This window comes from Diprion similis, chromosome 14 (genome assembly GCF_021155765.1).
Source record: "Diprion similis isolate iyDipSimi1 chromosome 14, iyDipSimi1.1, whole genome shotgun sequence".
NCBI classification, from domain to species: Eukaryota; Metazoa; Arthropoda; class Insecta; order Hymenoptera; family Diprionidae; genus Diprion; species Diprion similis.
The window spans coordinates 1,214,578-1,239,056 of NC_060118.1; the positions used below are offsets into that span (position 1 = coordinate 1,214,578).

Consider the following 24,479-nt stretch of genomic DNA (forward strand, 5'->3'; position numbering starts at 1 on the left):
TGCCTGGTGGTGTGAAATGCTCAGGACAGAGAGGTAGGTCTTTGTGTTCCTCGTGGAGCTCTGTAGAATAGTCCAAGTCCACTTCCAAGATGTAACCGATCGGTGAATCGTCCGGATGGATTGTTATATCGATAGGATCATGCTTCCACTCGAACGCGTCGATTGGTGAATGTGCACTCATAGATGAGCCGTAAAGATGGTTCACATAGAAATACATGAGATACGATTTCACCTTATTTGGATCAAAATCTTTGCCCATAAATCTGTTATTGGCGCGAGCGTGTCGATTAGAACATTGCGCTACGCCGCCTCGAATGCCTCTTCCAATAAATAAAACCATTTCGGGGTCATCGAAAAGTTGTAAATTCGCTTTTGTGTGTTTGTGCATCGCGTCGAAAGCAAGCCCCGGCGCCGTGTAGTAGTGCAACGGATCTAAATCGTACGTTTTCAAACAGCTAACCCGGGAATTTTGGAAAATATCAGAAAGTAAAAGAACATCAGTCTTCAAATATAAATCGGAATAGGCCCAAAGACTCTAAATGGAATTTTTCCTGAACATTTTTGGCGTGCTCATACTCGGCGTCTGTGATATCCGAATTTCAGAAGTGTAAGTAGAAATGATTATTTTCAGGTAATTGAGTTTCGTCAAGTTTCTCCCAACAATCGACGTATTCGTAAGGAAAAACGCCTTTGCGGGTCATCAAGCTGAACTGCGCGGGATTATTGAAAATTTACGCGTTATACGTTTATCGACATCGCCTAAATATGAAGAAAGTTTATCAATACTGCTAGCCATAAATCGGAACGAATCGATAAATCCGAATGCATCATCGTCCCATCAACCTGCTTCGTAAAGGATATATATCTTTCCTTATTTATGGGTAGCAGTGTAACCGCTCCGGGAAAAGTTAATGCTAGGGATTCACTCAAAAAATGTGCATCGTAATCGGACAAATGTGGAAAACTATCGGAATTGTATGCGACTCTCTGAAATTCAAATTACACCAATTATGCGCAGGACCGAGATATTTACCCGTGAAGTGACAATGATCGTGGCACTTTTTCTTCTCGGGAGTAAACGGCTTTTCACAAATATAACAATTTTTTGCGCGCATGTGACGATCGCGTTGCACTTGGGTGAGAGACTCTATCGGAATTATATTTTTGATTCGTGACTCTACTTTAAACGATAAATCTTTAAGATGCTGCATGAACCAATCTATGCAATCGGTGCCGCGTTTACTGTGAAACTTCGATAAGGTCTCATCGTACGCGCAATGTACGTAGTATGCTTCACTGTGCGGGATATGCTTTTGAATTTCATATGTTTTACGGTTTTGAAATTCATCCACAGGTTTGGATTCTAATATACATTCGAGATCGGCGTAAACAACAAACGGGGCAGTGCGTTTGTTGTTGAAATTCTTAAACTTTGAATTTGAATCTTCAGATCTTGGAAATTCCATGCGCACTTTATTCAACATAATACAGTCCTGCCGATGGCGGTCGTAGGCATGTTTTTACGGCGAAGTGGCACAAGCGTCTGTCGCATAAAAATAGCTGACCATTATAATTAGACAATTGATTGCTAACCAATCGCGAGAGATCTTTGATCAAAGCAAAGTGGAATCTTGGTTGCAATTCGCGGTTCATATTATGCTCGAAACAATTATTACTTTCAAGCGTTAGAAGATGAATCGTGTCAACGTTTGCGCTATGCAAATTTTTACTCAAATAAATTGGTACGATGTCGCTTTCTGCGGATTTTGCATGGTGTTAAAAAGTTTCGGATTCTATTGCATGTACATTGATTTGCAAATTATTTAATTTCTCAAACTTTTCCATATCATGCAGTGTAGCGGAAAATTCAATACCTGTGCAGTCGAACTCTGAAATATGCCTACAATAATAATGCACCCCGAGGGGCTCGCCACTCTTAAAATGACCGTCCCAAGTATGACATCAATGCATATGTATTTCACATATTACATAGTTATTACACTGATATGACATGTATGGCATAGGAATTACAATAGTATTGCATGTATTACATAAGTATCACATAAGTATTGCACGTATTCCACAGATTGTGCACAAGTATTACATACGTATTGCAAATGTATTACACAAAATATAACATGAATTACATGACTATTGCATACTAACTGCAGAACTATCACATGACTATTACATATTTATGTAGATGCACATTATACTACTGTGAGATGAGTATTTCTTGGTATACCTATTATCAATGTTTTTGTCTCACTGTCATTATTCACATCTTAACGGCTTGCTTGTATCACATTAAATAGTTCGATGCAACTATTTTTTCTTATAACCTCTTTTAAACAGTGAATTTTATAATAAAATTTGCATGTCAACCCTTGAATATAGTGAACAATAATTCAACTTCAATATAATTTATATATTATAATAATAATCTCTCTATTCTTATGCTTATAATACTGTGGAGAAGTTATCGGTACATAATTATTATATTTTTAAGCAATGGAGACGATCTTCAATTAAATTCTAAATCACAGCGTATTCTAACAAACCAGGTTCACTGAATATATGGTGACATCTTCGGTCAATTTTCGGGTTGCTTAGAATTAGCTTTATTTGATTTCGCGTTACATAACTTGTATCGTCCACATCTGGAAAAACGAATCTGTTGCTTGATGAATTCGTCACTTTTCGCATAAATCTGACTTCATACTCTTCTTCGCAATCTCCATCTCTTGATTGGATACTTTTAACAACGCCGATGTAATATTTTTTGTTTTTTTTTGCTGAGAAATTCGATGAGCACAAAGTTTCCAATATTTGCGTCTTCGTCTGAAAATTCAAAACGTTGTAATCAAACGTGCAACGGTTCCATATAAGGTTTTTTCGGAGCAGCATTACCTTCGAATGAAGTCTTAGGAATAATATCGAGGATCAACTTCACAACTAAATCCGAATAAAAAATATGTCCGTCGACTATCTGTGGTGTTGGTAAAGTTCGTATATATCCATAAATGCATTTGTAATCATGTGACCATACTGGTATCGGACGGAGACTAGAACTTATTAATCTATACCAGGTACATAGTACGCCAATATTTGGATTATTGACGTCAGCGCTTAATTTGGAGTATTCTCTTTGAGCCTCTGTTTTTCCAATTAGATACACGAATCCAAGAATAAGGCCTACTCTGTATTCCGTTTCTGTCTCAGTGTCTTCTCTAAAAAGCATCCATTCCCCGATACTTACTTCCGGATTCTCTTCCACAGTATTTGATCTAGTTGCTGATTCCTAAAAAAACAATAACACTCGCAATAAAATTATACCGAGAACCAAGAAGTTGAGAATTAACACTTCTTGCAGTCATTACAACGACAGTATGCGCCAATGATGGAATATCAAAAATTTGGAATCCCGACCAATTGGATAAAACAAATTACAACTCTGTTCATTGGGGTTATACATTTAGCATAGAATAATGCTGAAATATATGTTTTTTTAAGATGTAGGTAGGACAGTTTCCGCAGTATTTTGTTGACTTCGAGTCATAAGGATAGTTATTCATTGCTCATTTAGGAAGAGTTAATATGAAACTAATAAAGTACCTTCTTGGACGAATGCGGCAGTTCTACTTCCCGTACTCTCTGAAGTCTGTCGCTACTCAAACGGTACTTGTTTTTATTGAGCAGCCAACAAATGGACGATTTTCTCACGACGTATTCGGCTTGCGACGAATCACGCACGACTGCAAACGGACTTGTTTCATTTAGTTGAATTTTTTTGATGGAGTAATCTTTGAGTTCCAAAGTTCCTGTTACAGACTGCAAAGTAATCATATCATGTTCAAGTTCTGCAGATATATTGTCTTCACTTGCGCTCTCCGCTTCCTCGACTTACTCGCTGATTTCTTCGCTGTCATATTCGTCATTTGACACTAGTTCAATAGACTTTGCAGAAACAGGCAGTGTACACAAGGTAGTGTTGGAAAATATACCAAGATTCCCGAGATCTTCAATAGCTCGACATTTCGCGTTTTCAACGGTTTTCTGTATTTCTTCATTGGAAGGTAGTGGATATGTGTTGACATTAATTACACTTTTTCTCTCCTTAAACCTAGGAAATTCAATATTTTCTGATTCGTCAATGACGATTTCATTTTGTACTTGAATTCTATTGAGACGATGAATGATGTCCAACATGCTGCAGTTGACAATAGTTGAGTACGTGGATGACATAGAACGGACTTGTCGGAAAAAGCTTTCACACGGTTGACTACTATATAAAGATGGCAGGAAGAGTTCTGCTTGGTCCGAATCTCTCAGGCGTATAATGACTTCAATAAGCGTATGAGCATTTATTTCAATGCATGTGTAGCAGTTGGACGTTATGAAATTTTTACCCAAAGTGTAACTGTCATTTGACGAAATCCATGCACGCCATATCCTTAGACAAAACACAGAATACCAGAGGCTAAATACTCTTTCCAACGGGGTTAAGTCAGAATCAATGTATGAAACTAGTGTGATGCAGTATTTTCAAATACTGACATGTTCTTTCGCTACCAGGTACTGTATCACTGAGTGATTTTCTGACATTTTCCTGACATATTTTTTGAACCGAAGGGAAATTCATTTTATCCTTTTGGTCCAAGTCAGAATAAGTTACCTGGTGTTTGTCTTTAGATTGTGACTTTATTAATAGTTTAAGGTGGCTAACAGTCGCTATATTGTTTCCCATCGGCAGAATAATTGAGTGTTTGATGAAGCGATTTCTTAGCTTCGTACCAATGTGATCAGTATCCTGGCAAACAAAGTACTCACTGCAGAATTCACTGTTGAACCATGTCCAATTTTCTTTACCAACGAGGATATCAAGATTCGAAGTACCTATTTGGCTTTCAATTCGCATAGCTTTTAACAATCTTGGATCGCCATCCGAAGAAAATCCCAATACTCTGATTCCTAATTGCTGGCATTGTTCGTAAATAAATTGGAATCTGTTAAGCACGTGTTCGGCTGTGAATTTATTGTCGGTTCCAAATATGCACAGACAAAATGAAGCCGCATTTTTTATTTAAGGCTGTGCCATAATTGTGTACGCCAAAGAAGCAATTGGAATATTATGCATCATTTCTTCCATTACTTTTGGTGATGTCGCTATGTAAGATTTGCATTTAGGCATTCCATTTTTATCTCTTGGTAGTACCAACCCAATTAATTGGTTTGTTTTTGGTTCATATTGCACGGTGCCAGTAATACGTGTCGCGTCTTCGCTTAACCAAACGACTAGAGGCAGTTTGGCCTTGTTTAAGTAATCTTTCAATTCCTGCAATCGAAGCTGCCCTTCAATGATGTCTGGTCCATTTTTTGTCAAATACCGACTCATAGATGAGGGGGGTGGCAAAGGCAAGTTTGCGCATGACGTTTCGTACGACAATCTTCCACCAATCATGAAAATATACGAAGCAAACTTTTTCACTGTGCAATCGTATCTGTTTCCGCGAGACTCGGACTGACTTTGCTTTTCAGAAATTTTCATCAATTTTTTTTACTAACACGTTACTTTTACTGTTTTCATTGACTGTTGGACAAGACTTCGTTACTTTCTTCGATGCCGATTCTGTTAGTAAATTCTTCATGCAATCCTTCAATTCTGCATTATATTTTAACAACAATTCCATTTCGTTCAATGTTGAAAAATAATGTGAAATTGTTCTTTCTGCGGTAATACTTTTCATTCTTTGTCGGTAAGATTTGTCACTTCTAGTCCTTAAATCTTTTTTGATTTATTTTTTGCAGTCGGAACTATTTTCATCTATAGTCTTAGTATTTTTGGTAATACTGGTGGATGGGGTTGATAAAATTTTCTCGGAACAAAGAACCCCTTTTACGATGTTTCGAGATTGAATTCCCCCTGTAACTCATCATTTGTACTTTCAACTATTACAGCTTGTGATCCAACATCCGACTCATCACTTGACTTGTCACGTGCAGATATTTCGAGGTCCTCATCGCTTTCAATTCGATTTTTCGGCCGTTTAGTAGGTTTATCTTCCGTTTTGTCATCATACTCGTTTCTTCTAGTAAGATGCCTTTGTTTCTCGCTTCTTTCGATCTTAACAATATCCCTTCTTATTTCAACGGGCGTGACTAATTTTACGTCTTCAATAATTCTTGGTAAATTTTGGCTGAGCTTCTGGTTCTTGATTGCAACACCGGCGCTCAAACTACCGTTCGTATTCCAGTTATCAATATTGTTATTGGTGCCTTTATCGAATATATCCGTAATAAGTGGTTGAACCTTTTTACAACTGGAACTAAAAGCTGCACTATTAGCGACAACGTCTTTGAGAACATTTGCTGTATTTCTCTCCGTCTGGCCTGAGTTTGTACTAATTTTATTGCTATTGTCATCCTTGCGGGGAAATAAATTTTCCTTCGAATTTTCCACAGGGTTCAAAGTCAAATGTTTTTCCTTTACATGTTTCATAAAATTTTGACATACCCAACGAGTTTTCCTAGGTACTGATTTCCCGTACTCGGCTTTGCGTGCGGTAATTTTAGTTTTACACAGGCAACACGATATTTTCCCCGAATAGGTAATTCCTTCATCAACGTCATCTTTGACAGATACCTCTATATGTCGATTCTTCGGGCTTTCTAAAAAATCTATAAAGCTTTTTTCACCGCCTGGTTGCTTATAAAAACAATTTTTAATGAGCATGTACAATTGATCTTCTTCGCTCAGTAAATCGGGTGATTTTCGTGACTGTGGATGTAATTTCTTTCCCGATACAGCTTTTGGCGTTTCCTTGATTTTTTTTTTTCATTAATATCCTTTTCAGCCGTGGCAAAATGGTTCAACCCCTTTTCTATAATATAATTCTGAATTTCTAAGAGACAAAACCTATGCCCCGGTAGTATGCGGAATTGTTCGGGTTTGTTGCTATAAATATCGAAGAAGTCTGATTTCGTGTAATCATCTTCGCCCAACAATCCTAGCATGTCAGTTTGTACAAACCTTTCCATTTCTCGAAATGCTTCGTTTGAAAGGTTTTTTAGAGCTGCCGCTGAGTCAAAACCCAAACAGGTAAGGAGATGCTTCAGGTACAACGGTAAATCAACTCCCAGTTCCTTTTTAATTATGGTCCAAATCTTCTGTTCCTTAACGTTTCTAGCGATGGTCTTCGCCATACTATCTTTTTCTCGCTCCTTTTCTGCCTTAATCACTAATTCCTCCTCGAATTCCTGCATACTTAATACCAAGCTAGAATTTTACGTTTTTTTTTTACCCACCTCGATGAAATATTTTCGAGATCATTTAACAAATGATTATTGATTATCAACTTTGGATTAGACTTCACAGTTACCTGATGGCATTGTGAATTATCAACTAGAGTGATTAATTGTAAAATGTAATACATTTTCTGACACTTCTGGAACTAATAACGAGTAAGGAACTAAGACAAACTGGTGGAGATCTGATTTCTTAGAACTTTCATAAAAATCGTATGTTTTCATGAAGTCGATTGAAAAATTCATAAATGTTGAAGCTATTGGGTAGTGTATCACAATTTCTGAGCAATGGTAGATGACTTTGTCCTGCACTATGCGACAGTTAGGACTTTGCATTTTTTTTTAATTTCATAAATTGATAGGCAGTAAAACAATTAGGTCATATTCCCTCTTTTATCTTGGATTGACGCAAATTTAGAGGCAATACAACGGATCGAAACAACAATATGACGTCACCCACGCTAACTTACATCTACTTTTATTTATAAAACAAACCCGCTGAAATTTCACTGCCTGTAACTTATGTATAATGACAGAGGGCAGATCTTTTTTTAAATCACAAGGAACCACGACCTGATTTTCACGGGATAAGCATATGAAAATGAAAAAAAATTGATGCAAAATCCACATTGATTGTAAAAAAATTGTTTATGAGATAAGTTATTTTTTACCCTGATATTACAAATTTCATTACAATGGGAGATAATTGACAATAATGGCGACAACTCACGGACTTCTTATGCATCAATTCTTGCTCTTCGCTCTTTTCATTGTTGAAAATAAGAATTAAATGCATTACGTACCTTTTCGTCCGTTTTCGTTATTCACGTGTTGTAGCCGGCTAACTCACACAATCAAGACGAGAAATAACGGTCCATAGATTACACAAACAGTCGCCAAAGATGCCAATGTGAATATCTAGGTTATGTCACGAGTCCGGTAAACATTGCGAAGCGCATGCGCCGAAGCATGCGCGTGGCGCTGCGCATGCAGGTATTACAGGACTATTACAAGCTGTCGAACACAGGTATCGCATCGTATTTCATGACTATTGCAGCCACCATTACATAATATTACACGATTGTTACATGGTATTGATATGATATTGCATGACTATTGCAGGGTATTACATCACTATCGCATAGTATTACAAAGTATTAAACTACTCTTGCATGATATTACACGAAGATTTCATAGTATTGCACTGACATTATATACTATTGCATGACCATTATATTTGCAGCTGTCCCAAGTATTACATGAGTGATAAACCCCTCGATGCACCCTCGGAGCGTCTTTGTTGACTGGGTGGAGGGCTGCAGCTGTGGCCCAGAGAAGACATCTTTCGTCTTCGTTTTTCACGTTGACCACCGCTTTCTTGCGCTGAATATCCTCCGGTAGCGTGACGAATGTTGGAGTCCCCACGGCGAGAGGCTGGTACCGGTTGACGTTGACAGCAATATCGAGAATCTCAATCATACTCCAGCCGGAATCACGCTGTTTGAAATCTTCAACCTCAACGAGCAGTTTGTTCGATGTCTCCGGAAACCAACCGTCTATATCACTGGAGGGGAGGATCCTCACGTTGGATGTATTGAAGTTTTCAACTTCCGCGGTGATCCCATCGTGCTTTCCGTTTTCAAATTTACACGTCAGTATGAGGTTGACCTTTACATTTCCCTCATCACGCTGTACCAGCTTCAATTTTTCGACAATAATCCGCTGCGCGTCACTCAGAAAGGCCTCCAAATTCTTATGGCCAAGATTGGTGACAATGCCGGTGCGAATCCGGTTGGCAAAAGCACTATCAACATCGTCCTACTGTACACACGCAGAACTGTCAATATTACCACCTATCACCAGACCGTGCTGCCGCTGTTGCTGCTGGATCTTTGCCACCCAGGATTGTATGAGGGAGATCTTATGTTGGATTTGCGGTGTCGCCCCCACACTCATACTCAGCTGCTGGAGAATATCTTGCAAAACTTGTATATTTGTCACTCCAATACCGATCCAATGATTGAAGACATCGTGATTTCCTTCTCCGAGAGTTTGCTTGCGCAGCAAATTGTACGCCTCCCCCATCTGCTCGACGAGTCCCATGTATGCTTCGGCGGCCATGGTTTTGACGTTGGTAATGATGATATTCTGAACTTTTTACTCTTACGTATTGTGTAAGACTGATGAGTCTGCAATAGATGTGTTGCCCTCATGTCGAAGGATCGTGAGGGAGCGAGAGAGGGGGGGAGGGGGGGGCTTCCGCGTTCTGCAGCGGCTGCAGCCTCCAAGATGAAAATTGTAGCCAACCATGTCTGAGCGTGCACACGCCCACCCCTCCCCTATCAGTGAAAAAACACGTTGAAGATACCCAGTGGGAGAATCGGCTGGCGGAAAAGCGGCTTCGAGCGGCATAAAGATGAATTCTGATCCCTAGACTCTTGAGCGGGTGATTTATGTTTATGGGATCTGACGAAAAGGACTGGAGAAAAGTCACATGTGCAACCTATCTAGTAGGGAAAAATCACTTGAGGAAAGGCGTGCAGTGCAGATCCATGTTACAAAGTTTTACGATCTTTGACGGGAAAACCTCCCGAGACGAGTCTTTCGGGTAAAGTGTCTTGAGAAATTTTTTCAGGCCACACATCTCGTGATAATGAAGATGATTTTATGGATTATTTTGGGGAGTAAAATCATGTATTACAAAAAATTACACAATTATTTATCATATATTTTCACACGAATGAAATTCATAATATTTACATTTATTTCACAAAAACGGATGAAAGTTATGAAGATATGTGTATAATTATAATGAATTCAATAATAATCTTATTACATATATGATTATTGTTGTAAATTCTATTGGTATTTTCAAACATGTTGCCTTCATTTTTTAGGCAGACGATTGCATTCCAAACAGTCTTTAACTAGAGGGTTTGGACCATCCACTATATCGCCATCGGGTCCAGGTATATAATGCAGGGTACATCCGCGGCAACTGTAGATGCTGGCATTCATTTTCATATTCTCAGGCAGCTTATCCCACGCATCATTGATGGAATTTGATGCGAACATGTAGACGAATTCTTGCCGCGAAAAAGCGATATCCTCAGACCTCATTGCTCTTAAACCAGCCAATTCCTCGTACAGGTGGAGTGATTTCTCGAGAGAGCCGGTACACTCCTTCGAATACCAACTTCTCAGCCGCTGCACGTTCTCAAAGGCACAGTTGTATCCCGGGATGTATTCAGGGTTGTCATCATACCAAATCGATCCTTCTTCCGCGTATTTACAAATATCGTCCGATGGGAAGTATCCGTGGCTTAGGTCGTGCAAGGGTGCCACTTCCACATATTTCAATTTTACCAGTGTAGGGGGTTTGATGTGCAAATCTTCCATATTAATAACCGGCGTGGTGCCACCGAGGATCTCCGTCAACCATGCTTTCTTCTCCGCTCCTTTGACGTATACGTAACACGCACTTCTCACAATTTTTCTCAGAATCTTCAGTACTTCACCGTGAGATTTGTTGCCGGCATTTCATGGTATCCTGTGATGATTGCGCGTTAACCAGGCGTTAGTAGCTCTATATTCGATTGGTAGGCTGGTCAAATCACAGGGTGGATTAATGGGGATGTGCTCCAAACCCGAACCGTTTATGTAGATGGCTGCGACTTCTTTGGGCACAAGCTGGTTGCCTTGACCGATGAAACATTGCACGTTCAGGATCATCTCCATGTTGCAGAGGGATGCTAAGCTCGATTTTTCTCAAGTATCCGTAGAAGACTGACTATTCGTTCCCCGCACACCAGCTTTTATCCCCTCGCATTTGATGGAAGTGGAGGGGATGATGTAAATTATCTATGGCACGTAACTGCACGAAAATTCAAACTTGTTGAACTCTCCCCCGAAGTATTCCAACTGTTGACGATTTGCCCCAGCCATATCACTCATTTCGGTCAGCTGATTCGAATCTTCTTGCAGAACTTTCGCGATTCTTGGTGGTAGGAAGACGTTGTATTCCCCCCCAATCTCGGCCAGAACACGTATCCCGAATTTCGTTTTGACCAGTCGTAGTCCGGTGACGTTATACACCTCTCCTATTTCGAATTCCGACATCTTCTTGGTCGGCAGATTCTCCAGGCGGCTGGCGTGGTTGATTTTTCCCAAATCCATAGCGTTTTCGATGAGAGTTTCTTTTTTCACAAGTACGAACAGTTCACGACGAGAAGACGATGAGAACAGAGTGACTATCGAAATGAATCGGTATTTTTTATACCATCCATCCCCACCACGATTTTCCCATCAAACAAGACTCGACCTGCATATCGTGGGGAAACTTTTTATGCGCCGCCACCGCTCTCCATCGTCCCGTAACCGACATCTGGCATTTTTGTATAATTTTTGAAGAATCTTTTATGTGTGTAGATTTATTTCAACAGCTGCATCCGGCATTTATGATAAAATTTAGTATGTACAGATTCATTTACATTACCACCCACTGCATTCATCATCGGCATGAGCTGAAAGGCTGCATTTCCAGGAATTTTTTTCAAGTGGTTTAGCGTTATCTGACTTAGAGCTTCCCGCCGTCGAACAAGACCCGACAGGATTTTTCCGTCGCCCCCCCCCCCTCCCCGCCTCCGCCGGGGACTCACCGCCACCGGGGACTCACCGCGCGCCTAACGCGCCCCCCCTCCCGCGGGCTCCCCGCGCGCTCTTCGCGGACCTCCCCCACCCCCCCGCGCCGCTGCTGCTGGCCCGGCCGGCCCGTAGGAATAGGGGGAACCCCCCCTCAAAACGCCGCCATCGTGTTCCAGAACTCTTATATCTTAACTACTGGAAGCATATGTTATTGAGTGAGAAAATTGATTCTTCAAAAGACAGTCGGAATTTAATGATGATACTCTTTTAAAATTCGTCCTATTCAATTGAAACAAGGAATCTATTCAAATGTTGGGTGCTTGAAAGAAACGAAGCAGGTGGGTGGCGACAATTTATTCAATCATTATCGTTACTTTATACACTCATAATAACTATGACATTTTTTTCCTTCAACACAAAATACAGTCAAAATAATTGCATCTTCGCTGTTCGCTGATATCTTCTCCTCCTATTTATTTATGACACGTGCAGAGATCATGGCCACTTTTGTTGATTGACAAAGAAAGTTGTTGGTCTTACGGTTTCTTTCAATTCCGAATCGAATCTAAGAAAATCTTATCCAATAAGTAAATCTCAGAAACGTTCTGTGACACAAGTCGAAAATCAACATCTTCAAAATGTGTCACAGGGTCACAATTAACTTGAAGGATAACCATGTTTTAGAGTAATGTTCGGAACGTCAATATGAAGATCTTGACTTATTGGATTTAGGATTGTACCCCTTGTTCCTTTAAATTGGATGAATATCTAATTTTTAACGTAATTCATGAAAATATTTACTTAAACCTTAATCAAATACAATATTCTCTTCATGAAGCTCCGAACATCATCCAGTGACATGTATATCCGGAAGGAATCCCTCCGTCTCAGAAACCGTTATAAAATTCTTTGTTTTCAACTTGTGCCACTAGTTAACTTTTGCGTTGCGGATTCCATTTCCAATCTCAGAATGAGATTTTTTTCGGACAGTGCTAACATGGGATGCAGAATTGATTGTAATGAATGGAGATTCGTAAAAATTTCAGTCTCAGTGAAGGACCATTGTAACAGTATAAAATTGAATCTGGTTTCAAGCTATCAATAAGTTACACGATAACTCTCTGATAGATTCATAATAGAAGAGTTAGCCAGCAAGTGAATCCTATTGTGGACCAAGTGATCATTTGTAACGTGAACTAGTAAGTGAATGCATTCCTTAGACCTTGCAGGGGTTGAACGAGACTTAAGCACGGATGACAGCCGCAACTAGCTAGTCAGTTGATACTGTCAATTAATATCGACTTCGAAGACATTTTCAACTGAAGTTATCCAAAATTTTTGGATTCAGACTGGTTTAGTTCACCTATTGCAATTCATCCCTGAAATCTGATTCAAGACTTGAAATACTATTGATCTGAATTAGATACCAAAAGAGTAAGAAATAAAATATCAAAACTGAAGAAAATAAAATATCAAAAATAATGCGGGCTAATAATACTGCTTGGATAATATTGGCGCACGGAATGATCGCTCAGTAAAATTAGTAAGCAGCAATTCTTTTATAACAAACTTATTACTTTCGGCTCGATCAATCTAAAATGATCGAATATTCAGACACCATGATATGTAGCATGTCGTGCTTTTCAATTTTGCCCCGACTGATGTTCGAAAGATGGCGATGACGTAAAGAAATTCCCTGGGTACCTGTTGTCTGATGGGACAACAGAACAACCAGGTTCGATGGTTGGAATGGTTGCAACAATTGAGAAACTGGGGTCCTTGCCACCAAAACGTTTTGACTATCAGTTAAGGTGTGATTTTCCTCCTGTCAACCAAAATTGAAACTTTGAATCTATCAAAACAAACGAATTTTATTATTGAATACATGTAAAAATATTGTAATACGCAAAGATCATAGAATCAGAAATTTACTTACACGCTTCGATGCCTAACAACTTTAGTCTTGCTTCGATGTTGGCTTGTTTCCTACCTGAAAATATTGGAAGGTACTATTTTCAGACAAGAGCTTCCAGTTGCTTTGGATACCACTAATCTTCAATAAATTGCGACAGAAAAATGAATTGCTACTTTTTGTACTCCTAAACTTTGTGTTTTAAGATACACAATTTCTTTTGTTCCGTGTTACTGGTTTCATTTCAATAATCCATGTCCATCGTAAATAAAGAATCTGTTCAAAATAGACAATATTTTTACTTACCCGCCTCAGTTTATCTCGACACTCACTCCCTAATGATGTTCTACATTTAATTTCAGATTTCATCTTTTAATAAATAACCAATCCAATTTCTGTAGCTTTTAATATTTGTTTTTTCATTGACGCCTTTATCGTGTCGATTGAATATCTTCTAATATCAATCACGGTATTGCTCAATGACACTTTTCTCAGAAAATTTACACTGAATAGGAATAAATATTAACATAACCTCAATACGCTACTTCACGCGCAAGATATTCACAGCCTTGTCACATTTCGCGTACGTTGGTCGCCTTGGGTAGCTGACGAAAATAACGCCGCGGGGCAATTTCGCTGACCAATAAGATTGAATTATTTGGCACATGCGCAGTTCTTGTATAGTTTCTAGAGATGCCCTCGGTATATCCATATCTGGGACGTATGCTTGAGGGACCCAGTCGGTTAAGTAGACTGATAGAGTCAGCTCAACTCAGAGCTGAGCTACAGAACGCAAATCTCGGTAACGTTATCGCAACCAAGCTCTATGATTGTAAGATGGTTCTGTAAGATTAAATTTTCCCGATTCCGTGACAAAAAAATTGACTGACACAGGATTCTAATCTGAATGGTTTTTCCTTATAACTGTAGTTCTTCATAACGATTCCCCAGAGGAATTCATATTTTCATTAAAATTATCAAAATCTGATGAATCATTCTTTTAAGTAGAGGAACTTACACTATAGGATGATTTGTCGATATCCTAATGGACAGGAAAATTAAAACTGTTACAATACCACAGCAAAAAATCCCCTACAAAGAAATCAAAATATGTTGGGTAATGACAAACAGGTCGATTTGTTAGGTTGTTCCAACAGGGCTTACAGATTGTGAGACAAAACCATTTCGAACTTTGCTGACTCATCGAAACAGCAAGTTTTGTCAGTTTTTGTCAATAAAGGCATAAGAAAAAAGTATTAATAAAATGCGTTCCAAGTTTATCACTGTAACTAATCGGCAATTTCTTCTCAAGTCACTCTATTTCGTGCACTTACTTTGTATGAAAAGTGTCTAACACTTACCGAGGTCGCTGTCAACGTCGTGAATAACGATCTTGATCCCCTCACCGTCTGCTAGGCTTCCTTGACGTGGTAATTCTCTATCGTTGACGGTCGCGCGAGCTGCGTTCGTCGAGGATCCTTTAGTTACTACTGGCGCCACCGGAAGAGATCTTATTGCGTTTATATCTGGTCTGAAAGCAAAACGACGCAGGTGCGTTGAGTAAAACAGGAACAAAAAACTAAAAACAGCGCCAAAACACTCCCAGCCATTTCTTTTCTTAATTTTTACCAGAGGCAGCATAAAAAAGTTTCCACTAAAGTGTCTGTACATGGGGCTTCTTACCTCTACTGAGCGGATTTTCTTACTACACGATTCAGACTTTGAAACTTGAAAATTTTGAATTTTCTAATGAGGTTAACTTGTATGAATTCCAAGTTCTTGCGTAGGCTGCTTAGAGTCGTAATGATATAAACTTTTCCACCAATTTGACATAACTGATTTTTTTTATAAAATTTAGTATCTCAAATATTGAGAAATACTTTGTAGAAAATTTCATAGAGTTACAATTTTGATGATTCCAGAAAAAATACATATACACAGATGCGATAAAAAAATAATCAAATTGTAACAAAAATCAATTACTACAAATTACATTTTTCTCTTAATTCAGAATTTTTTTCCTAAAATCTTTTTTTTCGGTCAAGCAGTTGTGTATAATTCTGTCTGTTGACGTCTCGATCTAAGTGAAGGGTCCTTTTCAACATTTCAACATCTGTCCGTACAACGAGGAATAATAAATACTATCGACGCGCCAGCACGATTTAAAATAGGAATAGAAAGCCGGTTCTGGACCAAAATCCCTACCTTACCGACACAGTGCAGGCGTGAAACTTTTTTGCGGTGTTGGAGGTGGAAGAGGTTATGCCCACCGAGACCGACGTTGTCAACCATCCATTCTGCGTTATCATTATATCGATCATTGGAAAAAAGTCATGTGTTTTGCGCTCTACCTTACCATCATTGATGATAAAATTATCTACATTCATTCGTCGTGAAAAATACTGAACCAACTGTTACAATCTGGACGGTTTTATACCAACTTTCTTACCCCGCTACTAAGCAGGGTATATTCAATTATACGATTATGTAAAATCAAACAGTAGGCCGCGGTACCAGCTAAAAGGTTATTTTTAGCTTCAAATTCGATATGAATATTGACTGGTCCAGATTTGAGGGCTTTGTTTTCTTTCGAACAGTCGATGAAAATCAACGGTTCGTACTGCAAAAATTGACTCTTTGTCAACAAAGGCTCATGTTCTCTACCATAATACGTAGCTTGGAAGTTGGCGAACAACTCGTACAGCAACGCAAAGTCATTGTGACTCATGTCCAAATTCAGGTTACCGTACAGATAATTCTCGGAATTCAAGCAAAGCTTTACATCGGCAATGTTACGGCGATCAAGATGACTGAAAGCCAAGTATAACAAATCGTGATTTCTTCAACTCGGTAAACGTTTTCAAGGACCAACTGTATTTCGTGGTGGCAGGTAACAAAGGATATTCATACAGCTTCTAGCTGCGGAAGCTCATCGAAACAGGTGGATCTATTTCAATAAAATTCAAGAGCACAAATTGATCAGACGACTTCACATACGGTACTTTCAATTCTATTTGATCAATAATGATTCTGTAATCTTCGTCTTGATTTTGAACGAAGGCATTAAAATCACTTCTAAATCTTGTAAGAAGAAGCTCATGCTTTGCGTTTGCCATAGTCTTCAACGAAGCCGAATATTATGCTCAGGGAATTAACTATATCAAAGTTACCATCAGCGTCGGTTAAGTTTTTGATTTCTGCAACATCGAGCAATCCGGTATTTTTTATAAACCAACTCTGGCCAGGGCTTATTGACGCGAAACCCTTCAGCAAGCTGGTTAAACCAACGTTTTTGCTTCGCTTAATCTCTACAGCATTTAGTTCGTGGCATACCTCTTTGAACAAATGGCAGGTGGCATTATTGACCAGGGTTGCAATTGCTGTTGCAGTATTGTTAGATTTAATCAATTTGCTAGAGAAACTCAGCGAACTCTTGCTCGGTAAAGAGCACGAATTCCAATCTTGAATGGTGATGCGAATCTCATCACTGTTTTTGAAACTTGATGATGCACAAGGTTTGTGCGCATGTATTGCTAGGTATGCGATTGAGTCGTCGAAGACGACAGGCGTTTGAATGTTCAAGATTCCCTCCTCCATAGTACGTAGCAGGCAAAGAATCAGCAGAGTCTAAATTTCATTTGTCGGAAATTCCTTTGCCAAAAGGTGTCACTTTCAGACCCAGAGCTATCTGCAACTCTACGTTCCGACGTGTTAACGGTTCGGGAATCGATCGATGACTGACTTGATCGGGAAATGTTGATGTTTCATAACTCTTCTTGTGTAATATGTTATATATAATACCCATCTTTAATTGCGATTTGATGTGCAGTCTCACAGTTATAACTTTACCACGGAAATTAACTAGGTCTCCGTCTTGATCGACTAACCGAAGCTGTATGTGATCTATGGTGTTCAAGGCAATCGGAAGATAAATGACGTGTGACGGCACTTCCACAATTTTATATCCAGGTGGAACGATCGGGAAAAAATTGTCTATAGTATGCACTTTACGCTCATTGATATAGGCACCTGTTATAATGCTACATTCGACTTGCAACGCGCCGACCTTGAGAATGGTTACAGACATCTGGTTGGTGAGTTTTTGTAGCTATGAATACACGTGGCATGAATTCGAGAAGCCGACCAATGGAACTGACCGGTTCGAAATTTACGATGTGGCTAAATTCGATATCACTGCACAACGTGTTATTGTTGGGTTTAATGTGGACTACAATGTGTGTATTTTTTTAATGCATCTTCAACATAAGTCTCAATATCCTCCATTTCGAAGCCACTGGTAGGAATGGTGACTACTTCATCTGCGATATACACTTTATTATGCCCAACACCTACGTACGGAATGGAATTAAAGGTTAACAATTCCACGGGATCAAGAACATCGTCTTTGTCAGCAGTAAGTTCAATAGGAAGGGAATATTGTGCCTCGAGAATCAAAGACGTTTGCGATATCGTTAACATAAATAAATCATGCATGACTGTAAGTGTGACACTGACCTTATCAAATTACGTATCATGTTTATATACCTCACCGCTAAGAAGTTTCAGACACAAATGCCCGAATTCGAGTTTCTTTTATCGTTATACCTGATGCTACTAAAACCGAAATATTTTATAAGATCTAACGGAGGTTGAAAATGCCCGAAACTATCAAAATAAACGACATCGTTGCCACGCTTCTTTTATACAACCCAGTGATGTGAAACCTGTCAAAAAAGAAGTGATAGAAGAAAATCAAATCTGAGACAGCAGATGCTTATGAAATTGCAGGAGAGTAGGATGAGGATGAAACTATCGTAGAGCCATCCGTTGAATTAGAAGATGAATAACTTGAAATGCTTACGGATCAACAAAAACAGAACGATTTGAATACCGTTTTCGAGGTGCGAAACCTTTCGACTGCCGGACTGATGGTTGGTGACTCTCGATACACTCCGAGCATGAGTACATTAGCATGGGTGATTTGCGATATCCGAAAACCAAGGGGTTGTTGGAGTTGCTACATGAGGCAGTAGTCTGGTCCAAAGCGAGATTTTTCACGTCATTTTTGGGTTGGAATAATGTTTAAACCGTTGAAGTTGTCTAGATGAAATCTTACATATATATTTATTATTCCTTCGAGAATGTATCTACATTGAAAAAAAATTATGTCAAATATTTTCATGTAATTCTTAGGTTTTTTCCAACATGGTCTGCCGAAATTAACCTCAATCGGCGCCCACTCTGGGTTATGTTGTATGCATCTGAAAACAGAATATACATTTTTCAAATCTGTATCAGTATTGTGAGCACTGGTAGCAGAATTCATACTTAGAAAAATTTTGTTACAAAATGGCGGCCTGTTACACTTTGATTGAAGATATTTCATACATTTTTGAGTATTTGACGAGTTATAAAATGTGGAAAAATGATTGTGCGAATGAATTCTGCTACCAGTCCTCAGAAAGAAGCTGCTGAAGGGATGTGCAAAATTTGAGCTCAATCGGTCAATTAGTTATCGAGATATCGTGGGCACCGATTTAAAAAACTTAGTTCTGAAATAATCGCGTTCAAAGTTTTGATACCGTTATAAGAGGCTTAGTTTGAATTATTGATGCTTACTAGTTAATTGCCGACCCGGGTCCATAGATTGCTCCTTTTTCCCTTTCGTAGAAATGGTTTTGCTCTAATAGTGCTTTCTTTCTAGCAGTCCTGGCTTCTTTTCAGGGGAATAACGAACGTCTTTCGGAACAGTCGATTCTCTGTTGATTACGTAATTTTACATATGCGTATGCTTGCTGCCCGATTTTCATACCTATCGTATGTAATATCTCCAATATTGTTGCAAGCCCTTCATTGAAAATACACGTAGCTAGAAAAGTGGTAATTCCAATCGTAACAACTCTAGACTGAATGTGTTTTGGAGCGAAAATCAAAATCAATAAATTCAGAGATTCATTATAGTTTTGTGTCTTTGCTCCTAGATACCGCTCTAACAAGTCTTTCGACGAAAGATTTTCATATATGGACTTTAACGTCTCTGGAACTTGATCACAGATGGGCGGTCTATCGTGTCTAAAATCTTTGAGCGATCCCGCAGCCTCTGCGTTACGCCACTTGCAGCAGTTCGAAGGTTCCGGTGGACAATACATTTGTTGAGGGTTCTTGTCACTTGAAGCATAGCGATAGAATGTTGACCACACGGCTTTCTTCATTTCTTCGATTGAGTGAGAATTTCTTCTAATCGCTAAACTGTAGTAAGCCGTTAAGTCGCCGATTACTTCGTCAGTCAATTTTCTTTTACTTTTTCCACCTACACCTTTACATTGTTTTTTAACGTTACATGATTTTGTTCCCATTCTTTTTGAAACGTATCCAATACACTCTTTTTTTGTACAATAGTATCTTTGCCGTAAGGACATGCATCTACAATTGCTTTGTCCGTTTTGCAATCTTCATCGCCAATGTATCGAGGGTATTGCACGCCGTATTTTTCTACCGATCGGAGACACGTTTCAAATGCCACGTCGACTTCTATTTTACCCACACTGCCATGGTGGTTATTAATACAGTTTTCGTGAGTTTCGAACCAATCATCAAATTCCTCGGTGGTTATCTTCTTTTTACTCACGGCACGCGCTTGGCAAAAGCACTGTTTTGCTATATTCACCAATTACACTAGTCATGCCAAACCGTAAACTAGAACCTCGTTTTTTCCAAGTATCATTCCCTTAAGTGTTAAATAATTTTAATATTCAGATGTTGAAAAGTTTTATTGATGAAAAATTGAAGTACCAAAAGAAAAACAGTGAGCTGCGGCTATTACGGAGGGTTAAACGTCTATTAAACGTGTGATTGACGATTTATCAGGATTGCACAATCAACACTCCGATCAACTTATTTCTCCCACTTTCCGTCTGTGCACGGGGTCCTTTAGGGAACAGCCAGATTTTCCACGTGTTTCAGGATTTTGCAAAATCAGAACAAATTTAGGGTTACCTCTTTAACCGCGGTATTCATAAACGTCCGTTATACGTTGTGACGCTAAATTCTGTTACCCTCTGACGAGGACTTACCGTTGACACTTTGGCGCGATTCTCCAATTATTCGATGCGATATTTTAAAGATACGAAAAGATACTCGTTGGGCGCCAGACGCTTCAGCGTCAATTTTTAGAGAAAATGAAAAGATACGATACGATAATAATAACTAGAGAACCCGTTGTATAGCTGGCTAGGCTCAGGTACTCACACGAACTGGTAGAATGGCGGTATCCAAAGGCAGTCACAACAGTTACGGAAATAAGGAAATAAAGAAATTAAGAAATAAGCTCGAATTAAGTAAATTAACAAGTCAATCCATCGTGTATTATTGATCAGCATTCAGCCATCACAAGCGGTAGTCAAGTCAATTTTGTTACAGAAAGGTAGCAAAAGATAATTGGTCAACGAGAGTAGTTAACAAGATTTTCGTTAAAAGAAGCTAAGCTATAATTCGCACAAAAGTGATAGTTAACAAAAGAAACTAATCGTAGGTCGAGAGAAGCGATATAATGCAAAAAGTCTACTTAAACTAGACGTCACTGGGCGACGTGATCTTACCCAAATTTCAAAAGCGGCACTACGAGAATTGTTAATTCGTTAAATTGAAGCAAGAGTGAAACTTTAGCGAAAATCGGTAGTGGCGGAATTAACGGTAGCTTAGAACGATAGTGACAAGAAAATAATATTGAGATTACGACAAACGGTAATTAGCGAGAAAGATTGACAGTGATATACGATTCACAAATGTCGGTAGCTTATACGGAAGAATTATTCACGGCAAGTGAATCGATAATTACAACAGTCAAAATTACGACACTACTTTAACAAGGAAATTCGAAATTATGATAACGAGAGAAAATACAAAAATTATCCGAGATTGAGAGGTTTAGAGAAGGGATCGCAGAGTAAAAATAATACACTTAATACACCTGGTTACAATAAGCAACTTAAGATAACACAGAAATACGATATTCGGGAAGCAAGAAAATATTACAAGGTAATAAGAAATGTAAATCAATATAAGCGATAGAAAAAGGTGCGGTAGTATTTAGCGGCTTAATCTACGCTCAGCTGTACTCCAAGTAGCTCGATATACGATACGAGATTTCATGCACAGAGCAAATAATATAAAACAAGCGATACGATACAAAGCGATAGGCAATACTAGTAAGAAAAGTAAGGATAGCGATAGCAATAGACAGTAGAAATTACACAAGCATTTCTAGCATAAAATTACGAGAAGCAAAGAAAATCAGAGATACAAAAGATAAGCATTAAGCAAAGAAATTCAGAAATACAAAAGATAGTTATTCGGTAGTTACGAGGTCGCTCACGATAGGTTTTCGGAAATTAATTACAAAACAAAATCATGCAGTCGCACGGCGGCTTACAGCACCTCAATGTCCGTGGACCATGATTCACAAAGATACTGGCATCATTCGATGCAACCAAAACGATAATTAAGATACGATACGAGAAACAGAAATTAGAGCAACTTCGTAACGGTACGATACAGAGGCGAAAGCCTTACCTTAGTCGGCGACGAGATTAGGCACTGACTTTATTTTAAATTAAACTCAAAGAAAACTAAAGTGAGAGAAGGAGGGAATTAAAGTTAAAGGAAGGAGTGAAGCTAAATTCAAAACGATAGTAGGTACGAAATAGGTGACGATAGCGATAGCGATAAAGGAATAAGCGGTAGTGGAAGAATATAAGAGGAAGGTTGAAGGATTTCTACCTAAACGAGAGCGAGGTGGTAGCGAAGCTGTCTCCTGGCGGGTTGAGCGTAGAATAGGCAGAGTTCGGAGTCCGGATCAGCGATCTCGCCGGTATCGTCAGGTGATTCTTCTTCCCCTTCGGTGGTCATTCAATCCCCACCATAATTGGGTCATCCCTCTGGCAAATATCGGCTACGCGTTGTCGACGATTACCGGTAGATGAGCGTAGTTGACATCACACGTACTTTTCTTCGGCTGCTGCGTCGTACTGTCCAGGTTGCCTGTCATTGGGGGTTCCCTCCACGAAGGCAGATACGTAGGCTACCTCCGGAAGGTTACCGGATGGAGTGCAACTCCACATTGTTTGCCTCCACTGGCTTCGTCGTCTAGGCAGTGGCCAACTGCCCACGATATATCACGAAGACCATGCAGTCACACGGCGGCTTACAGCACCTCAACGTCCGTGGACCATGACTCACAATGATTGTAGCCCTTACTGACAGGAAGGCTGCGTCGATCCTCAGAACGAGGGCTTTATCAACTTTGGACGTAGTGTTTTGGGTTCGGTCCGGCTCCTGGCTGGTAAGTCGGTGGACGACAGGCTGCGGTCTGCCCTTAACGTCGAACTTACGGCATCCGAAAAAGTAGGCATTCAAAGTTGTACGGGAGATTCATGTTTACGGAACGGTAGTTGAATTCGTCGGTAGCTGGAACTGTAGTTTTCGGTAGTTGTCGATCACTCGGTGAATCAAAGAAACGTGTTGATCCCTCGACGATCGTGGTTGCGGTACCTGTTTAGCTTGCGCCGAAGCGCGGGATTACAAAATTTCTACAGAAAATATTAGTAACTAGTATTCTTCGCCTATATCGTATTGAGCTTGCTTGGAGTACCCCGCCAGGGACGCGTTTTCGGTAGTTTCCTTCAGATTTTTAGCCTTGTAACGAGCCATTCTGAAATGCCACGTTACAACGTATAACCGGCGTAGTATACAACGGCCCGTAAAATTCTTCTGTTTTCATATTTGTTAACTTACAAAACGAATAACCAGCATAATATCTATAACGGTTCTGTAATTTGATAGTCTTCTATTTTCGGTAGTGGGCCTTACTTGGACCGTCATTTTTCGTTCTGTTAGATAACAACAGTAAAAATAAAAGATCTTAACGGGCCGTTATATGTTACGCCCGTTATACGTAGAACAGACGTTCATGAATATCGCGGTAAGTGTGTATATATATATATATATATATATATATATATTGTGACGTGGCGGGTCTACCAGCCCGTCACCGACCCGCACCTCCACTCCCAGGCGGCCGCGTCAAGCGCTCTTAAAGAGCAAGGGAGAGTCCTGCCGTGCCGCCAATGAACAACCAGAGTTAGCTTTAAGATTTATGTATTATTACTAATGCCTTTCGTTACTCCCCCAACCGATTCTCTGAGGTGACCGCCACTGCCGCCGCCACTGCCGCCGCCACTGCCGCCGCCACTGCCGCCGCCAATGCCGACGCCACCCAACGACCACCCTGTGCTGCCGTCGCGGGAAATCGGAGGGACCACAGGACGACTGGCGTGGAGTTCGAAGCCCCGGACCCAGTAGTCGCGCTGTTGCTTGCGCGAACCTTAATGCCGCCCAGGACATACTGCTGCTGCCGATAAGACTGGCACCTGAGCCTCCGATGAGACCAGCCTTGCCACCCGGCACCCACAAACAACCGGACTCAGTCTTCCCCTGGGCTCGCCGATGCCGAGAGGACATTTCCGCCTTCGCCAGACCACCCTCGCAACCCGCAGCACAGCGCGGCGAACAGACCGGCTGCCTAGGCTCCCGCCGGTCTATCGCCAAAATCCACCGCCCC

General features: G+C 39.9%; 1 protein-coding gene and 1 pseudogene across 1 annotated transcript in view; both read right to left on the reverse strand.

Annotated features, from left to right (window-relative positions):
* The window catches only part of LOC124414949 (regulating synaptic membrane exocytosis protein 1-like), a 946,547-nt gene that overhangs the window by 683,256 nt on the left and 238,812 nt on the right, over positions 1-24,479 (reverse strand). Inside the window, exon 5 of the mRNA XM_046896140.1 lies at positions 15,223-15,392. Coding sequence (XP_046752096.1) covers positions 15,223-15,392 — 170 coding nt within the window. The remainder of the gene's footprint in view (positions 1-15,222; positions 15,393-24,479) is intronic.
* LOC124414666 lies at positions 1,943-6,827 on the reverse strand (annotated as a pseudogene).